The following is a 20,538-nucleotide window of genomic DNA, read 5'->3' as shown; positions in this document are numbered from 1 at the left end:
TCTCCAGCAAGGAGAACAGTGAGCCGGACATTAGTCGCCTTATTGTAAATCTAATGAGACTAGTAGGAGACATCAGTGCCCTGGATAATCTCAGATAAACCACAGATATACAGCTTCGAGGCTACACGAGGAGTGCCTTGGTACTTTTTGAGTATAGGTCCATTTTAAATCCTTATACTTTGACTATGCAAGTTCTCATTCAGAGAACATTATGCTAATGGTCTTTATAATTTCTGCTGTTTACCAGGCTGGCTCACCACTTCATAAGCTCATGTTGCCACTTCTGCACACCCTTCTCGCCGCTGCTGGAGATTGCTTGTGCAGGCGCACTGATCTGCTAATTGCTGTGTTGCTTTTCCAGAAGCAGATGATATATAAACAAGAGTGGGTTGTCACACCTCTTTCGATATGGCATTTTGTTGGTGCCAGATGTCTGTTTTTCAGCAGCCTACTTTCCATTGGTATTGCTCATTTGTATGTCTGTGCTAGCTTGTGTTGATTTGGTGCCTTTAACAGATTTAAATGTGAGGCCAGCCATTTACTGCCTGATAGTGAGAGTTAATCCACACATGTGCTGTGTGGATTGAGGCTCAGGTTTCATAGTTAATTGATACAGTAGTTCAGCGGTTCAGGTCAGGTTTACATCAGGTTCAGGACAGAATTAGCTCGCGGTCTTATCCTGTTCACACACATGCAGTTTAGAAACGGTTCCCATAGAGGTCAATAGCCTGTAATCCACACCTGAACTTGAAGGTACTGCTCAGAAATTGTACCTGACTCTTTTTCACTCCACACTTAATCCGTGCTGTCAGTGCACGGGACATATGTGAACAGACACCATAGGAAGCAATGTTTTTTCACATGTCATGCAGATTGGATGCGGTTCAAACCACATCCAATCCGCATATATGTGAACCAGCACTTAGAGACGAACACACAACTCTGAAACTAGCTACGTATACCATTTAAGGGTTAAATGGAAACTAATGTAAGTTCACAGTTTGAGGAGGAGTTGTAAAATTCATTCTGATGAGGTTTTCACATTTTTAACCACTCCAGATGTTCCATAACTTGATCATTGCACTATATATACAATGCAGCAATGTAATTGCTCTCTCAAATGGACATCTGTATATCAGCGTACACAATTGGCATCTCTACTAATAGGAAGCATGCAGTGGGAGAATATGAATGCTTCTATCACTTCAGAGGAACAGACCTGGAACAAGCATGAAGATCTGCTCCTGGCCTCAGTTCCAAGCTTATCCCAGGCTATTGACTTTAAGTATTGACTCTTCAAACACCCAGGCAATTAGCCTTCTTAGTGAAGATCACCAATTGCATCCCCCCATATTTCTCCTATTACAAGATTCCTTGGATGGTTGCGTAAATCCGCTTACTCATGTATTTTTCTAGAAAACCAAACACTTGTGCAACTGTGCTAAGCAAGAAGCAGAGTCTGCATATGTAATGAGCAAATATGGCTTCCCCCATGTACATATAATTTATAAACTATAAAAGTAAACCAGGCTTTAAAAAAAAAAAAAATATTTCCACTGAAACCATCTTGTCACCACTGTAAGAGAAAATTAAAAAACCAACACCCTGTAAAAGAATCGGCTTAAGAGCTCATGCATACAGACATACCATAAGCCGTATTCAGATCCATAGTTTATACGCATCTGAACACAGAAGTATTGTATGCTATAAGCCCATTCACTCCTCTGTTTTGCTTCGTAGCCTTTAGCTGTGTACACCAGCATTAGAAAAATTTAAATTTTCACTCAAAACATTCAGGGTCCGATTTTTGACCATATTTTACACTATACGCATGTAAACGTTTACATGTGTGCAGCATAAATGGTGATTCTTTTACAGAGTGCTGCTGATTTAATTTTTTTAATCTTCCTGCTTTTTTAAATTTTTTTTTTTTTTTTGTAAATCTTCCAGCTGTAAGATTTTTTTTTTTCTACTGATAGATTGATTGTAGGGTTTCAGTCTTAGTTTGCTGTTTCCCTTGGGAAGATTTCCCACTCTTCCTGTTATCAGAGCCCCTATTACTGGTACAGGACAAATGATAAATCTCTCCAATCTCTCACTTTTAGAAGAGTAAAGAAAGGTTGGAACCTCTGGTTTTTATGCCTGTTTCCTGTCCTGGTGACCCCCCCCCCCCCCCTTACCCATGAGGGGAAATCTTCCCAAGCATGTTATTTACAGAAGTATAAGCCTGAAAAAATAATTCTACATTTCTACCCTCTATTTAAAATGTAAAAAAAAAACTCAGCAGTTGATCTCTTTTTTTTGTCTCTTTAACAAGTGAGACAAGCAATGCTCAGCAACAATCAATAAAAATGACTGGCACAGTTTAAAGGGGGATGTAAAACTGACCATTCAAAGTACAGGCAGTTATGGAATTCCACTACACACATAATAATGTGCTACACCTTCCTGAGCAATCATCCATATATTGTTAGAGAGCTCCAAATTAAATATCATGTTTCATAAAAATATTCATAGTATCTCACTATAATGATGACACAATGATGGCCTTATATAATGGGGGTTTTCAGTCAGGCCCCACACCACCTTCTCTCTCTTCCCCCCCCCCCCCACCCTTCTAGGTCCCCATTTTTTCCACAATTTAATATCCTCTTGCTTCATCTGTTAAAGCTGGGACTACACTCCACAACCACATTTACCCCTCTCTCCCTTTGTCCTGTTCTGTTATAGGGCTTCCAGAGCCCTCTGTGATAAATTCCCCTCCTGGCAGTCAAATTTTGAGGCTTCCACCCCCATGCATTCCTCGACATTTTCTACATCAAATTGGTCTATGCCTTCCCCCACCCAGCCAATGCTCACAATTATGTTTTCCCTACCAGTATTTGTTTCCTAAAATACATGTGAAAGTTGGCAAAAGAACAAAAAATATATTCGTAGTATGTGGGCTCCTTTAGGAGAATTCAGTGCAACATGGGGCATGCTGAACCAGAAGAGAAATTGGCCGCACTTCAATGTAGATAAAATCAATAATCTTCTTTACAATAGCTAGTGCATAGTACTCATTCTGGAAGTCTTGCTGAGTTAATGCAACATTTCTGCCATGCACTGCTGAATAGTACATTGTCTTTTAGGAATCATTCTTTTTATCTACAGAAAACTGTTACTTTATTGCGATTGTATGAAAACAACATGCCCCCTGGCCACAGGAAATTGTCACTGAGAATTTAGCTATAAATTGAAAGAGGACAAGCAGATTTTTTTTTTTTGTAAATGGACAAATAAAAGTTGAAATAAACCATTCCTGAATGGCATTAAGCCAAATTTTTTTTTAATGAAGAATTTTTTTTCATCCTTTGTGGCCTCTTAGTGCTACTGATCTCCTGCAACCAATTCAGTCTACACGTATGCACTCCAGCAATGGTTGCATGCCATTCCTCAGTGTGGGTTTGTTGATGGTGAAAACAGTGGACCATGCCTGATTAATGTATGTTAAAATTGCCACTTGTAGTCTCCTTCAGAAACGTGTGACTGGGTTACAGCGCAAGAACACAATTGGAAAGCAGGACAGAATTTTGTCTCCCATTTTCTGAAAAAGGGCCTTCAAGGCTGGGTCAACAGGTATTTTTTTTAAATGAAAGCCATGATCCTTTTACAGCTGACAGCAAGCTGGTGTCACTCAGCTGGTCCAGGCTCTACATTGATCTTGACTTTACATTCGGGATCCACCCAGATGCCTGGATCGGCAGCTGGCTCAACCACTCAACTAGCTGCTGAGAGCCTGAGCCAGCCACTCTCACTCTTCCACAGCCCGGCACTCTGAGTGCTGGAGGGGCAGAACAGAGAGCCAGTGACAGTCACCAGCTCTCTGCTCACTTTAGGCTGAGAACCAAGCAACCAGCGGTCTTCGATTGCTCAGTTCTCAGTCTTAGATAATGCCTGGGACAGATGCAGCATCGATCGATGCTCCATCCACCTAGGTGAGTATAAATGTTTATTTTAAGTACTGTAGATTGAAAAAAAATGTTTTTACATAGGATCAAATCTTTTTGGCACAGTAAAATATAAGCTATTGTTATGAAACTCCTTGTTATAATTCTAATGTATACACTGTAACAAGATGGCACTGGGAGATTTAGGGTGGCTTCCCACTGCCCCACTGTGCTTTTCCATAGACTTCTATGAGGTCCCGCGGTTTTGGTGTGGTTTCATAAAGGGCACCAAAACACCATGCTGTATCTTTGGTGCGCTTTCTGAAAGCGCGAGACATCGAAAAGTATATGTGAAAGCGCAGCTAACCTACATGAAAGCTGCGAGTTAGCTGCTCTTTGTTTGCCCATAGTGCAGTGGGACCGCATCAGGGCAGTGTGTAGTCACACTAAAGATCATTGGGATAGTTCATTCCCAGGAAAATTTGGTCATCATTTTCTGAGTTAATGCTTTGATACTGGCTTTGTTCACTCTTCCAGGTAAAGGATGAATATCATCAAAGTTCTATGGGAAATCTAAAGATTCCGCTAAGCCAGCTGCTGACCAGTGAAAACATGACAATTAATCAGAGGTTTCAGCTAAACAACTCTGGTCCAAATAGCACCCTGAAGATGAAGGTTGCACTCAGGGTATATATAACTATTCATTTACTTATGTTTTTCTGTCTGTGTTATGTCAGAATTAGAATAGAGTTTGTGATGGCTGAACAAGCCAACAAAAACCAGTGGAAATTTATTTTATTTTAATTTATCCACCAGCAGGTAGCATTGCATGAAATATCTTAATCATAGCTCTCTGTTCACAAGACAGTGGATGCAGGAGAAATTTCTTTAAAACAAAGGCATATCGGTTCCCCTGGGGCTTTCCAGCTCCCTTTAACTATTGCTTTCCCTTATACCTGTATAGGATCTTTACAGCTCTGTAGCATCCAGCATAACATGCATGAATCTGTTTTTTTTTTTCTTATATTAAACCCTAGGAAAATGTAATGACATTCATAGCTATATAGTTGGTTGGGATCCATCCTATTTATTCCATGTTCTATATTCTTTGAGATAAAAAACTTTATTCAGAGAAAATCAGAAATCCATCTAAAGCTTGTGGCAATTTGACATACGTAGACTCCTGTGCCTACAGTTCTGCTACAGCGGTTACTTAAATAGCATGGCACTGGAAGAAGGGGGGCAAACTGCTGCAGGTATGAAATTCAAGCACCTAGAGGTACACATGCAATAGCTTCCCAAACCTTCCTGTCACTTCTGAATCTCAAACTTCTGATGACAATGTCAAAGCTTTCCGACCTATTCCTACCTTTTTGTTGGTCAGTGAAGCTCCCCAACAAACTGATGGACCAGTATGAATGTTTGGAGGATGGGCTTTTGTGAAAATTTAACATTACCCAAAATTGTCAAAGCTATGCCTTTGAGAATAGCCTGGCATTCAGACATGACAGTAAGTTTTAGCGGTGACATTCCTGCTCACCTCTAGGCCTCCTACCTGCATCGCTTTGTTACTTTCCCCCAGAGTGACCGTGCCTCTTTAGTTTTCATGAAACTTCTCTTACCTTTGATTCTTGAAAGCAGAACTACTCTACTTAACTGTAACATTTCATGGATGCTTTTCTCCCATAGATTCTTTATGTGGATAGACCTGTGCGGTCTCCTGATGAACAGTACACATCTCAAGTAAAGAGACCGTCCATTTTCAAAGGAAAGAATCCACCAACTCCAGCTCCTTCCCCTTCAGCACCAGATGCACAGAAGCCTCCCCCTACACCCAAAGTAGAAGCAAACCGAAAGACAGAGAATGGTGAAAAAGAGAGCCCACCAAGTGCTAGCCCCCAGAGACCAACAGAGCTAAATAAAAGCTCTTCCAGCCTCTCAGGTTCCAGCTTTACATATTCTCCTTCTCATGTGTCCATAAAGGAGCCCACTCCCAGCATCGCCTCGGACATCTCCTTACCCATAGCCACTCAGGAGCTTCGCCAGCGATTGCGGCAACTTCAAAAGTAAGTGCTCATCTTCCTATTTTGGATGTTAGCAGATGTCAGAACTTCACTAAAGAAAACAAGAAAGCTCCTGGTTTTCTCTTCACATGTTTAAAGAGGAATGTTACCCATAACAACTTGATAAAAAAAATGTCCGTTAGCAAGGAACCACGACGTTAATATTTATGCTACTGAAATTAGTGTGCGCTTTAAATTGCCTCTAGCATTGTTCCTGTTTATTCTTTGTGGAAGCTGCCATTTTGCTGAAGCCCGGGGCCCCTGAACAGCAGTAAATCATAAAGCGGAACTAAACCCAATGATTTAACAACCTAAAATACCAAACAGCAGCAAGAAAATGATCAAGCACCTGGAATCAGACTAGCCCCCCCCCGGATAGGCAGAATATCGTATACGTAAAACCAGCACTCACTCTCTATGCAAAAGTTCATAAAAATTTTTTTTTGTTTTTTTTTTTTAAATTTCAATGTCCATGTAGCAATGGTAATATTCTCTTTATGCTCTCACCAGATATATGATTAGATCAAGCCTTGTCTCTCTTCAGTGCTCAATGCGTACTCCACAGGTACATAAAACTATGCATAGTGTAGTATATTTACAATACCCAGAAAATGGCAAAAAAGAACTCTAAAACAAATCAAAAACCTCTTCACCACGTGATGGTGTAAATCCTCCACCTCATGTATTAGCTACACTTACCCTCAATAAAAGGACTTCTTGAAATAAACATGCGTCTGAGTCCCTTCCGATGTAACCTCCTCCTTCAAAGTCCTCAACCAAACTGTCAAACCATCAAATGGCTGGTGTCATAACTAATCACATGTGCAGTACCATGGCAGTTGCAGATCAAACAGAAGCAGCTTCCTTGGCTGTAAAGGATAGGAGAGTTTAATTCCGCTTTACAGCTGTCAGCAGATGGGCCTCTGCAAATTCAGCAGTGTCTAAAAATGGAGGCAACTGAGCATGTGCAGAGCAGGGTGAGACAGTGTATTACTGGATTTTAAACAGTATAGGCACTTATTGGCACTGCATGGCAAGACCACTTACTGTTATCTCACATATTCTTATTATTATAGCCAAATTTACCACCCTAACTCCTCCCACAGTTTTTACACTACATAGATAGTAATATACCAAAACGTGCGGATTGTTCCCGATTGGTGTGCTATTACTTTGTAGAACGTTTCGCCGAATGGTTCACGAAATATCAGCGTTTTTGTGGTGAAATTGGTCCCATAGGAATGAATGGCGGAATGTTCAAAACTAGAGTGGGAGCTGACAAAAGCTAGAGTGGGAGCTGAAAAATCAGGACATGATATCTAAACTGCTACCACTCCCTCATTTTCAAGCCCACCTACACAAATCGTATATCAAAACGTTCAGCTTTCCCTGCTGCCACTAAAAATGTCCACGGCTAAGCGATAGTCCTGATAGTATTCACAATATGACCATTTGTTTGCAACTGACGCCGCCCATTGATATTCATTGAAACTCCACTCTAGCCACCTCAAATTTGAAGGGCAATTTATAAACTGCGACTGTGCCTTCATTTTTAATATTTCAGAGACATACTATGCATCAAAATATAGGCCTGGGTCTTGTGATTTTCACAATATAAAGCTCTTCACTTTAGGATTTATAATTTTTAAACTACAACCGTTTGAAGATGGCAACCGCCAGTGAAGTGAGCAAGTTGGAGCAGTTTGTTTTTAACCGCTCTTCTCTGCCCTTGCTGTAGAGTGAGTTGCCATAGGAACCCAGGTGTGTGAGCAGGCAGCAGAGCGCCAAAAGCTAGAGTGTGAGCTGAAAAATCAGGACATGATTTCTAAACTGCCATCACTCCCTCATTTTCAAGCCCACCTACACAAATCTTATATCAAAACGCTCAGCTATCCCTGCTGCCACTAAAAATGCCCCCGGCTAAGCCATAGTCCTGATAGTTTTCACAATATGACCATTTGTTTGCAACTCACGCCACACATTGACCTTTTCACAGTTTCTCCAGCCACTCCAACCACACAAGTTACTCAAGCCACTCCACCCAGTTACTCTGCCCACTCCAGTTGTAGACTACTGGTGGAGGCAAGAACACTTCACACAATTTCCCCAGAAATTGTAGTTTTTCTAGTTTGTAATGTTTTACATAGCTATACCTGCAAAAGGGTGCAGCCTGAAGTGATCTAACAGGACCTAATTTTCTGACTAACGTTCCACTTTAAGTTTTACCAGGTGGATTTCAGGCCTCCTTGGATGCCACTTTTGGGCATAAGTTTCTATGGGCTGCTCCCTTAGTCTGTCAAGTCCTTCTTGCCCCTTTGTTATGTGGCCCTGTTTCTTTGCTGTGTTGCCCACCATTAAGCTGGACTGCTTTTGAACGTCCCATGATTAAAGACTAACTCCTGTTAGAAAGTTAATATTTCAACAAATGTCCCCACTCTAAGATGTCCCCTGTTCCACTGACAATTCAAAATGATATCATCAAGACAGATAAAAGGGTAAATCAAAACCTGGCAGGGCTTCTAACCCTCTGGTGCTTTATCCAAAAAAAAAATGTTTTTAGGTACACTTTCTGCTTGTTGGTACTCCGTGAGCTAGTTAATATTTCACAGTTTATCAAGGTATGAACGGCTTCTGTTAGTGTTGGAAGCTAAGATGAGAAAAAAACAGAAAAGAGCCCTGGCACAATTTAGGGAGCCATACATTAAACCTGGAAGAAAACAAACTCTGGCTTTTTAGGTATTTTACTGGAAGAACACACACAGCTTTATTCACATGTGCTTTATCTAAATGAGTCATTTCTTCTTTCCTCTGCTGGCACAGACCTCATTGGCAAGCTGCAGTCTTCTTCCTAACAGAATCCCATCTCCTTTCTCTGTATATCAGCAAGGCTTTCCAAACATAGTAGTTTAATTTAAAGTGGAACTAAAGCCATTGATTTAGGGCTGGTTCACACTTGGGTGAATAAGAAATGCAGGTAAAAACTGCATTCACCTGCATTTTTATGCACGTTTTTTAAACTGATGTGTTTAGTGATCTAGGTATAACTTGCAGTGGCGCTGTAAGCTGAAGTAGGGGTCTTACCGCCGGGTGCAGTGAAGGGAGCAGGTGCCTTTCCACCATTCAGGGATGTAGAAGCATCATCAAAGGAGGAAGCAACGCTCACCAAGCCGGTGCATGAATATGTGAATGAGTGTGGCCTCAGTCAGTGCCGCTCCAGCCAGGCCCTCATGTCGTGTTAAGCTCCTTTTTTTTTTTTTTTTTTTTTTTTTTTTTTTTCCCCCCCTGTGCATTTTCTGACTATTTCCTGTGTCATTTCTTTTCGCAAAAAATACAATAAAATCATTATTAGCGGATACGAACACAACATAACTTACAAAATTCTCCTCCTCCTGTTCACAGCTGTAAGAGTTTTCTGAGTTCACCTGTAGAGGGGTGCAGAAAACTGCAGCAGTGTCGGCTGCGGGGAAGTGTGAATGGGGCACATAGGGCACAGTAAACAACGTCTTTCTTTCTAAAAGACAGATTTACAGAAAAGTGGCTAGAAGACAGATTTGCATAGAAGTGGATGGAGGGCAGTTTTGTAGAGAAGAGGACTAGCAGCATTATTAAATTTGCATTAAAAACACAAGGGCATTCATACACCCATATGTGTGAATCCAGGCTCAAGAGACCATTATACTGTAGACACCTCACAGGAGACTGCTGGAGATCACTGCCTTTACAACCTCTGTTAAATCAATGCTTTCCTATTTGTTCTCCCTACAGGCAATTTCAATAATAATTGTCACGATTAATATTTTTTTAGCAAGATCCATTATGAAAGGTCAGATGTAAAAAAAAGGAGGAAAAAAGCAATGGAAAGCACATAAAAAAAGGTGTGAAATTAATAAACAAAACCTTTAACAAGTAGAAGCCGGCCGGACAAAAGAGCATTTTTCTTTTGCTGGCTTAAGCAAACACCAAACTACAGAATAATGTCTGCAAGGGTCCCGGGGGGATCGATATAAGTGCCAAGGTCTTCAAGTTGTGTACAGTACATAGAAAAGATAAGCAGTGAAGGGGGAAAACTAGTTTGTAACAAAACCATGGTCTTGTGCTCTACACAACTAGATGTTCCAATTTTATTGAATGTTTTAAAAACCTTGTTGCTTTGTATAGTGTGCAATTATTTTAGTACAAAAGGGCATTCTTACACTCCTCATACCGGTTCTTCCTACTTTGCATTGAGTGTATTTCACTGTAGCTCTCTCCCCAAGTCAGATCTGAGTTGATTGAAAGCAAGCTGTCTATAATGCCTACTAAATTTATTTTAGCAGCTATTAAGCAGGGATGCTAATCATACCCAGATGTCCACTAAAGGTGGCATGTACAAGTTTGTAAATGACATACAGTAGAGTAGTTACAATATTGAACAGGGGGCAAGAGAACCTAACTATGCCACCATTTACCACTTAACTCCTTCATTCATAGAAGCCATACTACAGTGTCTTATGATTGAAAAGCGATCTATGAATGGAGAGGGCTGACCTTTCAATCATCCGCCTGTCCTCCATTCATTGATCGTTTTTCATTTCTAGAAGCTGTAAAACTGCTTCTATGAATGGAGGAACATACAGGGTGTCCATAGACAGGCACTCTGGATGGGAGCCTAACAGCGGGCAGGGTGTATCACTGGAGGAGGTTTTACCTAACATAAGAGGCATCTGCACACGGGACACATCCTATTGACTGGAAGGTATATCCATTGTGCTGATTTGGGTTTTTTTTTTTCTTATTGCACTTTGCTTTTAGCTTTTGATAGTTAAAAATGAAATGTTCCTTTTCTGCAGGGTATCATGTATCATGGCTGTAAATGACTGCTCATGCATTTGTTTACTTCATATAGGAATCCATTTTAAACCCAAAAGCAAACATTTATTATGTTTCTGCATACCAATTCTTACATGTGATGGCTGCATTAGTTTCTTTTTTTAGTCATTCTTTTATTTTAACCTAATAATCTGGCCAGTAACTCTGTTGTTTTTCAACAGAAAAAGCTGTCATGCAGATATAGAAGTTTAGAGTGTTGGGACAAACCACTGACAGAGGTGTTGCTGCTGAACTGGTTGTGTAACTGTAGTGTGAGCTAGTGTTTGTCTTTAGTTTGTTAGTGTATCTATATCTGCTAGTACATCTAACACTCCCCGCCCCCTTGACTGGCAATGCTGTTGTTGTCCATATGTTCCCCATTGCTCTTTCATTCAGAGTGGAGGCATTCCAACACAGCAGGTGTGTTACTGGCCAGATCACCAGGTGAAAACCAAGGGGGGAAAAAAAACCTAAAGAAAACTAATGCAGCCACCACGATTGGTAAGTTGCAGTATATTGCATTTTTGGTTTTAATACCTCTTCAACTGACTAATCTAGACAGGTTATGCTTTTGATAGCAGATGGTTAGATGTATGTGCCTCTGTTTTTGTCCCGTTTTTGTTTTTGTGTAGTCTGATCTGCTTTTGGGGCCTTCAGTGGGCCCCCTGCTGGATGCCAGTGGTATATCTTCTTGTTGAATTCCACAGTTTATTTATTATTTATTTCAGGTAGCTATACTGTGCCATCAATTCACGCAGCACTTTACATATATATTGTACATTCACATCAGTCCCTAACCCTCAAAGGGAGTACAATCTAAGGTCCCTAACTCACATTCATACATACACATGCTAGGGCCAATTTATACAGGAGCCAATTCACCTACCAACATGTCTTTGGAGTTTGGGAGGAAACCGGAGTACCCGAAGGAAACCCACGCAGGCACAGGGAGAACGTGCAAACTCCAGGCAGGTGGTGCCGTGGTTGAGATTCGAACCCACGACCCTAGTACTGCCAGGATTAAAGGGTATATTATCCAAACATTTCATATTTCTGAAATTCTGTGTCTGCTGTACCCTGTACTTGTATGAAAATGTATCCTGTTCTGTTTGCATTGCTTTGTTTTTGTGAAATACTTGGTGATCCTGCCAGTCCTCCTCCATTCCTATTTTAAACTGACCACACTAAGGTATGGAAGCACATCCATCCCTGCATGGTCAGTTTGATTCTTTGTCTGCCAATGGTTAGAATTGTACCATCACCCCCCCCCCCCCCCACCAATCTTTTACTGGGAAGATCTGTGTACTGCTGTTTCTCTGCCTCGTTTACACACACCACTCTGCAGCTCAGAACAGAGGTTATGTGAGTCTTTGATCGCTCAGTTCTGTGTGCAGAGCCGGGGGGTGGGGACAGGTGAGTATAATGTATTTTTTTTTTTTTTTTTAATACCCCATACTTCTCTCTTAAACTAAATGGGTTGTTTTACAAGGGAAGGGTTCACATTCAGTATACTTTGACATATTCTTACTTCAAATTGCTTTAATAAAGATCCTCTGTTCTCTCACAACTGACCATGAAACCCAGTTTATTATTGCTGACCACAGAGAATTTGCCTTTTAGCGTGATGGCTTTTAGTGTGTGGACCTCAACCATAAGGGTGTTTTTAATAAGCGTTTGCATTATTATTATGTTTACTTTTAACTCATTTTAATATGACTTTCCAACTTTGTCATGGCTGCTACAGCTTTGTTACTATGTCACAAATGTATATCTTCTCCATCTAACTAATAGCAATATTACACAGAAACAACAGGGTCAATCAGAGTATAGTATGTGTGCCTCTGTCACCACTGGCCTAGAATTCCAGCAAGATCTAGTTCTCCAGTTACTCAAACATTTTTCCATTCCCCATGGGATGTGGGCATCCTGCTGCTTAACAGTGTGCATTTGTTCTTGACAGTCCTCAGACTAGAAAAATAGCGTAGTGAGAAGCAGCAATAACGTTTGTACCACACTACTAGGAAGCAGAGCCTGCATATGTAATGAGCAAATATGGCTTCCTCCTTTTATATATAATTCATTATATCCTATTCCATAGACACAATTTTTAAAACATAAACACACAAAACTATTTACTTTAGGCTGATTAGTTACACGTGTGTATCTAAAACATTGATTGACTATAATTTCCCTTTCAACACATTCCATTCTGCACTACTAGGCACATGCCTTCCACAAAACTATATGGAGACAGACAGTCTGGTATGGTAAAGTTTGTCCATGCGTTTTTTAGCTTCTAACACAAAGTTTTGAAAAAAAATGTGTATAAAGAAGAAGAATGGGATGTAGCAGTATTGTAAACATAATATAGCACTTACAACAGCTGCTAATATACTATACACACTTTCTCTTTTCAGTGGCACATCCTTGGGCCAGTCCCCTCTAGGACAGATCCAATTAACTTTGCGGTATACCTCTCACAGAAATAAACTTGTGGTCGTGGTACATTCCTGCCGGTAAGTCCGTACATAGAGCCAAATAAACTGGAAAATGTTCGGAAGAGCCTGTTTTGAAAATTGTAACACAATAAGGAAACATTTTAAATAGTTAATTGCAGTGTGAAATGGAAAAAATGCAAATCGTTGTTTTCATTTCTTTGGAGAAGAGGGGGGAAAAAAAATCTGTCCTATCCTTGGGACTGCTGTTATGGCATTATTTCCTAGTTCAAGCTTTGTTGCTGGAGGTAGCAGATGTAGTAGGTGTTAAATGTACCTTGAATGTGGGCTCCTGTTTTTGATACAGTTAAGGGTGGCAATGGAACAATTTGCAGAATAATAAAGGTACTTGCAGGGACAGCAAGGTGCATCTACTTACAGACTTAAAGGGTAACTCCACTTTTGTGGGGAAAAAAAATTAGCAAATAAGAAACAAATTGAGACACAAGTCATATTGTAATTGAATGTTTTTACCTTTTGCTTTTCAACCTGAAGCACTCTAAATTTCTGTAAAATGCAATGCAATATGGCCACCTAGAAGAGTTATGTACACAGATGGTGTACAGGGTGCCCCCCAGATATGTCATTTTCTGCTTCTGTGATTGGATCAGTGATTTTCTCAGAAGTATGCACTAAGATTCAAGTCAGATTTTGAGCATCTGCTGAAACAAACATTTCATTTTGATGAGATGCTCCCAAAAGGAAATCATGTCTAAAGGGATGCATACCCTGCAGGCTTCCTCATTAGAGCCCTGCAGGCACAGCAGCTGATTGAAACTGTATGGGAGTGATTTCATAGTTATCTCACTGCACATGGTCATGGACAAACTATTCGCTAATTCTTCAGAATAACAAAAGGCAGGAAACTGCAACAAGGTTTGGTAAAATCCTTGCAATGTACATAAACTACCCAAAGGGGAATGGTTTTTTTTTTTTCTCAACAATAGTAGTTACTTTTTAACAGGCTTAAACAGGTTTTTCAACTTTAAATTAAATCTGTTAATAAAAATCAGTGTCATAAGTTAATATAGTGTTCTAGTGAGTATGTAAAAAGGGCTGCATATATCATATATACTAACTTACCTTAAAAAAAAAAAATGGTGCTCAAGGCACCCTCCAGAACTGGTCACATGACCTAAAGCCTAGGCATACTGAAGGGCAGGACCTCTCCATCTGAACTCTGATCCTCCCCTGTAACAGAGCTCACATCCAAACTATTAGTTTTATTGTTCTATGGCCAGCACTGAAGGGAGCGTGGAGCATCATTAATCTAGAAAAAGTATTTTTGCTTTTCTGTAAATTTTTAATATATACAGGACAACTATAGTATATGTTATTGTATTTTATGTCTGTATGTAGAAGAAGTCCAAAATATTTAGACCACTTTCTTTTGTTTCCCTTGTAGTAACTTGATAGCCTTCTCTGAAGATGGCTCCGATCCATATGTAAGATTGTATTTATTACCAGACAAGCGAAGGTCGGGAAGAAGAAAAACCCATGTGCTTAAGAAGACATTAAATCCTGTATATGATCTAAAGTATGACATTTTCTTCATTTTTGCCAGTGCATTATTCATGTATTTTCTAGGACTCTGTGGATGAAATTATACATTTAAAATAATTTAAAGTACTCTTCTTATGGCATTACATAAATTTATGAATGTAATGAAATTGCAAAAGTGATCAGCAAGCAGGAAAATGGGAAACTGTTACCCATGGAAAGGGAGGTAAATCTGTATAAACTTATCTCACTGTGTGAATATACAGCACGGAATTGGGGTGCCCCTGTGTATAGCAAAGACACACTTTACTATGCTTGACTTGGAGAGGGTTGGGAAATATAGGGGTTTATGGCAAATAGACTGTGTACTTACGCAAGAGCAGTTGCTACAGAGCTCAGTAAATGAGCAGAAGCTCTGCTGACTTCCATCAATCAATCATGTGCAAGCAAAAATGCTGTTATGTTTTTTTTTTATTTTCCTTGAATGTGATTAGGTATTCTTTGCAAAGTATAGCTTTACATGAGTTACTAAGCTCTGCAGCAACTGCACTGCAGAGTGCACAGTCTATTTGCCTTTAGTAAATCAACCATACTGTCAGTGATTATTTCTGCTTCTGGTTTGTCTAAAACAATAAACAGCCTAATTATTAATCGGACAATGTGCAAACTCAGATATATAAAGCCAAGAAGTATATACCCACTCATATCAGTCCATTCACATCTGTCCTGAGCCCAGAGGACATGAGTAAGCACAGGGCGGAAATTGCAGATTTGCCTAACACCAGTTAATTGTAGCTAAAACAATATCTCTGTCAGTGAAGTAAGGAACACCAGTGGCCTCTAGAGAAGGAGATTTATTGGACCCAGAGATATGTTCCTTTTTAGAAGTATACAGTGCAGCAAGGACAGGCATATAGGGAGATATGTCACCAGCACAACATAGATCCATTAAAAATAGTCCCAAGTACTTATTGATGCAATCAAATCACAACCGTGTCAGTGCAACGTTTCAAGGCCACACAGGACCACACCGTCAGGCATGAGACAAAGAAGGAACCATAATTCATAGTACTCTGCTATGGATCCTTGTCTGACTGTGCATAGCTTGTGGTGTCTGCAAGGATGGTGAGCATGTAGACAGACAGTCCTGTTGGTAGAAGTTTGGACTCGCCAGCAATGATAGCTCTAAATGAAAGATTGACCACTGGGGTCATCTGGTTCCCCACTACCATTTCTGTATGCTGGAGCAATGTCGCAGCCTCTTGGTATTCCTCCTGGGTTATTGCTGTCTCTGCCAACCAGAAAAAGGGTTTCCCTAGGGTCATTTGTCACTGCAGCTGTAATTTCAGATGGACCAAGTTCACTCTCTGTTAAAGGGTTCTCAGTCAGACGTCCTTTGTCTCATAAGTAGTTTCTTCTTTGGGATTGCATGCATGATAGAGAGGTCCTGCTCGGCCTCCAAACATTGCAACAACTCTGTCTGTGGTGTGACCACTTCAATAAATACTTTAACTATTGTTTACGGATCCATGGTGTGCTGTCAACATATATTCTTACGTATATGTGCTGGCACTAGTTGACCTGTTTTGCTCAGAAATGTGTTCAATGGAAAAATGTTAAGGGAAGTTGGTAGGAAGAGTATAGAGGAAACAAACAACCACATGTTGCTCCTGAGCCACTGGTTGGAGGACCTCTGATTTTGACACTTCTTTTATTCTTGCAAGCTTCAATTGCTGTAAGGCAACAACTCCAATACCCTTTAGTTACCATTTTACCTATAGTATGGTTAAAAAAAAAAAACCCTGCCGTGGATTCCAAATTCCAACTGTTTCTCCTTTGTTCACAAAATTATAACATACACTTGCAATTAATGTTTTTATGCTTTATTTGCAGATTTGAGTTCAATGTGACACTTCCAGAGCTCCAGAGGAGAACACTAGATGTTGCTGTAAAAAATAGTGGAGGATTCTTATCTAGGGATAAAGGTTTGCTTGGAAAGGTAAGCCTTCATGTACTGTGGTTCTTGTCATCTGGTGTAGAAGTCTTGTGGTTATCTTAAGCCAAACTACATATAAATATTAAAAACTTCTTTGCATTTAGTCACGTACAGTACTCATTAAAAAAATTGATGTATTTACATATAGGTAGTATAACAGCTGAAGAGATAAGAGCTGTTTCCAAAAGTTGTAAAGCACTATTTGCCCCTTTACTGAAACAACAACCTACCAGTAAGGATTCTTGCATTGATGCTGTAAAGGAGCTAATGGCTAATAGCCCTGGAAACAGAAGAGAAATCTAAGTAGTGGGGCTGCTGGGGAAATTAGGCAATTAAATTGGTTGTAATCAAACCTTCCCATAGAAGAAAAGTGGTCATGTGACCTTAAAAAAAATGATTATAAAAAGGTGTTTCTAGCATTATTTTTAAAGCATTTGCTATCTTCATCGATTGCAGGTGGCATGTCCTATCCTTAAGATTTGGAAACTATCTGGTTTTCCAACCACTTTATAGTGGTTGTAAAGGCTAAAGATTTTTTACCTTCATGCATTCAATGCATTATGGTAAAAAAACCTTTTGTGTGCTGTTCCCCCCACAGCCCCCCCTAATACTTACCTGAGCCCCCTTTTGATATTGTGATGTACATCTCATCTGTCCAAGGTCTGTCTGTCTCTCCCTTCATTGGCTGAGACACAGCAGCAAGAGCCAGTGGCTTCCACTGCTGTCATTCACAGTCAGTGAGCCAATGATGAGAGAGCAGGGGGCGGGACAGAGCAATGACTGTGTCTTATGGACGCATAGAGCTGTGCTTGGGAGTGAGTACTCACCAGTGCCCCCATAGTAAGTGGCTTGCTATTTTGGCACTGGTTAAGGGGGACCGAAGAAGAAAACAACCGGGGCTGTTTTGTGCAAAAATCTTTACACAGAGCAGGTAAATATGACATGTTTGTTATTTTAAAAAAAAAATCTTTAATATCACTTTAAGTGAAGCGGCTCCTTTGCCATGGGCTTCTTTGAAATAATTAGGATCCATATTTTATCAAAGTGCAAAAACTGCTAGTTTGCCAATTACCGTAACAACTACAGAATATAGTTATATGTATGGAGAAAAAAAAAAAAAGATTGTAAAAAAGCAGGCACCCTAAGTTCATGGGATCCCACAGGGCTCTAACCTGTATTGCTGGTAGCATCCAGGATTTGAGCACCAAGAGTGCTGAAGAGCACAGTGCCTGCACAGCTATGGAGCCTGTGCAGAATTTTCGATAGAGAGGTGTACTTTAAAGCACTGAACAATTACAAGGAGTAGGAGAGCTGCATTCAGCCTAGAAACACCAGATTGACATGGCTGCCTTACAGACTGTGTCCCCATTTCTCAATCGGCCACACTGTGACTTCCCTGAATCTTGGCCTCAGTCACTGCACAGATTGTGTTGGAACTGAATACGCCTGAGAGCAATAGCATCAAAAAGAAGTGTGAATGATTTATTTTTATTCATTTTACAGTTATTGCTGGACCTAAACTCAGAAGAAATTGCCAAAGGATGGACGCAATGGTAAGAAGGAAATATTTATCTTCTAATAAAACACACAGATATATACAAATGGCTGACACGCAAAAAAAAGATAATTTCTGATGAATCATTTCATATTTTTTGCCATTCTTGTTTTGTAGAAGGATAGACTGCGACAGTCAGATACATATAAACCCAGCAACTTCTTCCCCATCATAAAACACTACATCCTAATTCTGAACCAAGCAGATGTTTTCATGTGTTGACCCTGAACCCCTCTGAAGCACACTCCCTTCCTTCTACACTGATGCTTACTTATTTCTTACTGGGTGTATTATTAATCAAATCAGAATCTCTGTGTATCCCTAAAGAAAAGTAAATCTTTAACCCTTGAAAGTGCAAATGTCATAAACCTTTTCTGCAATACTTCCCCAAAACTCAAATCCTACCCCACATTCCAAAATAAATCCAAAAATGTCCACAATGCAGAGTCCAAAATGTCCACACTATCCAATCTTCCAACTGTGATAAATATCCAATTCGTCACTCCAATCCAAGATACCGCAAAAAAATTTAAACTGAATATAGTGCATTATCTTTCAAATGATATATTATGTGATATCATGCAAAAACACTAGTGACACACACAAAAAAAAAAAAAAAAAAAGCTGAAAGAGGGTAATAGCATGTTATCCTAACGCAGAGTGGTGGCACCTATTGGGACTAGTGCACTGTATCACTGGTCACATATCTTGGATTTGTCGTATTTCACTTGTTGGAGTGATTAACTCACCATATCACTGTTGAGTTGTGTGGATTTATTGAACTTCACGTGCAGGGTTTATAATATTGTAGAGTTATAATTTTGGTTCTCATTTATCTTACGATATATAATTTTTTTATTTATTTTTTTTTGTGTGTGTCACTAGTGTTTTTGCATGATATCACATAATATTATATCATTTGAAAGATAATGCACTATATTCAGTTTAAATTTTTTTGAGGTATCTTGGATTGGAGTGACGAATTGGATATTTATCACAGTTGGAAGATTGGATAGTGTGGACATTTTGGACTTTGCATTGTGGACATTTTTGGATTTATTTTGGAAATGTGGGGTAGGATTTGAGTTTTGGGTGTATTATTAAATTGAGAAGTCGATGTGAAATTTTTTGAGCATGATATATTTGGGCAGTCAGCAAACTTGATGGATCTGATTTATGAAAGTAAAGAAGACGTGAGCAAAAGTGCAGCTATTGCCAATAGCAGCCAGTCAGATTTCTTGTTTCTTTATGAGATTGAAAACTAAAGTCTGATTGGTCCCTGTGAGCAGCAAATTTGTTAGATTATGGATAGGCAAAACTTTTTGTTTCCTGCTGTGGGGAACTTTGTTTTACTTCCTGTCCCAGAGACACAACAAAAAGTGATATGAAATCTCCCCAAAATTAAGGAATTCCCATCTTAGGCAGTTGTCACCAGAACATTTGTCCTCATTGAAGAATTTCTCCTCTTTTTCTCCTATGACGGCTCAAATATTTTGGATTTCCTAACACTTTCTATCATAGCAATGATGCTCACCAGGACAAACAGAGGGGTGAATCTCCCCAACATTGATGCAGACCTCACTGAAACCCCAACAGGAGTTCTAACCATTCCCTACTACTTGCCTTTACATAAACTTTTCTAATGGCTCATGCAAAGGTTACATATAAGGGTGGTGTCACTGTGATGCTCCCCAGGTGGTATTTTTGCTGCTTAAGTGTTACTAAACCCAGGACCCTGCATTTGCTATATCTGGTCTCCCATAGTACTCAGAACATGGAAAATTTTGTAAATAAAAACTTCAGCAGCAGTTAGAGCAGTCTTGTGACTTCTCTCAATGTCCAGCTGAGCACATGTTAAAGCTTGTAGGAGAAGTTTTAATTCTGCTCTAGGAGGATGCAGAGCCCCTGACCTATGTCTGGACAGTGCTGACTGGCCCTGTGCTGATCACAAGCACTGTCCCAAGAAGAAAAGAAAAAAAACCCTCTCTAGCAATACACACCAAACTGAGCATGTGCAGACTGTCTCCACATGATGTGTCTTATCAGGAGGTAAGAGGGGGACACTGGAAGAAGGGGAGGATTAGAGAAATCAGGGTCAAACAGCATTTTTACACAATACAGAGGATTAACTCTTTAGGTTCCACAGTGAGTA

At 39.9% G+C, this 20,538-nt stretch overlaps 1 protein-coding gene across 4 annotated transcripts in view; it reads left to right on the top strand.

The window, feature by feature from the left end:
- The window catches only part of ESYT2 (extended synaptotagmin 2), a 168,833-nt gene that overhangs the window by 141,382 nt on the left and 6,913 nt on the right, over window positions 1-20,538 (top strand). For all 4 annotated transcript variants that reach the window (XM_089651707.1, XM_089694252.1, XM_089651793.1 and 1 more), the window contains 6 exons: window positions 4,467-4,616; window positions 5,619-5,995; window positions 13,258-13,356; window positions 14,741-14,872; window positions 16,729-16,834; window positions 18,335-18,384. In XM_089651707.1, the coding sequence (XP_089507833.1) occupies window positions 4,467-4,616; window positions 5,619-5,995; window positions 13,258-13,356; window positions 14,741-14,872; window positions 16,729-16,834; window positions 18,335-18,384 (914 nt within the window). The remainder of the gene's footprint in view (window positions 1-4,466; window positions 4,617-5,618; window positions 5,996-13,257; window positions 13,357-14,740; window positions 14,873-16,728; window positions 16,835-18,334; window positions 18,385-20,538) is intronic.

Source organism: Staurois parvus, unplaced genomic scaffold, assembly GCF_062004578.1.
Source record: "Staurois parvus isolate SC_StPar_1 unplaced genomic scaffold, SC_StPar_1.0 ptg000005l, whole genome shotgun sequence".
In the NCBI taxonomy this organism is placed as follows: Eukaryota; Metazoa; Chordata; class Amphibia; order Anura; family Ranidae; genus Staurois; species Staurois parvus.
The sequence above is the reverse complement of the archived record's forward strand: the minus strand, read 5'-3'. Positions and strand labels throughout refer to the sequence as shown.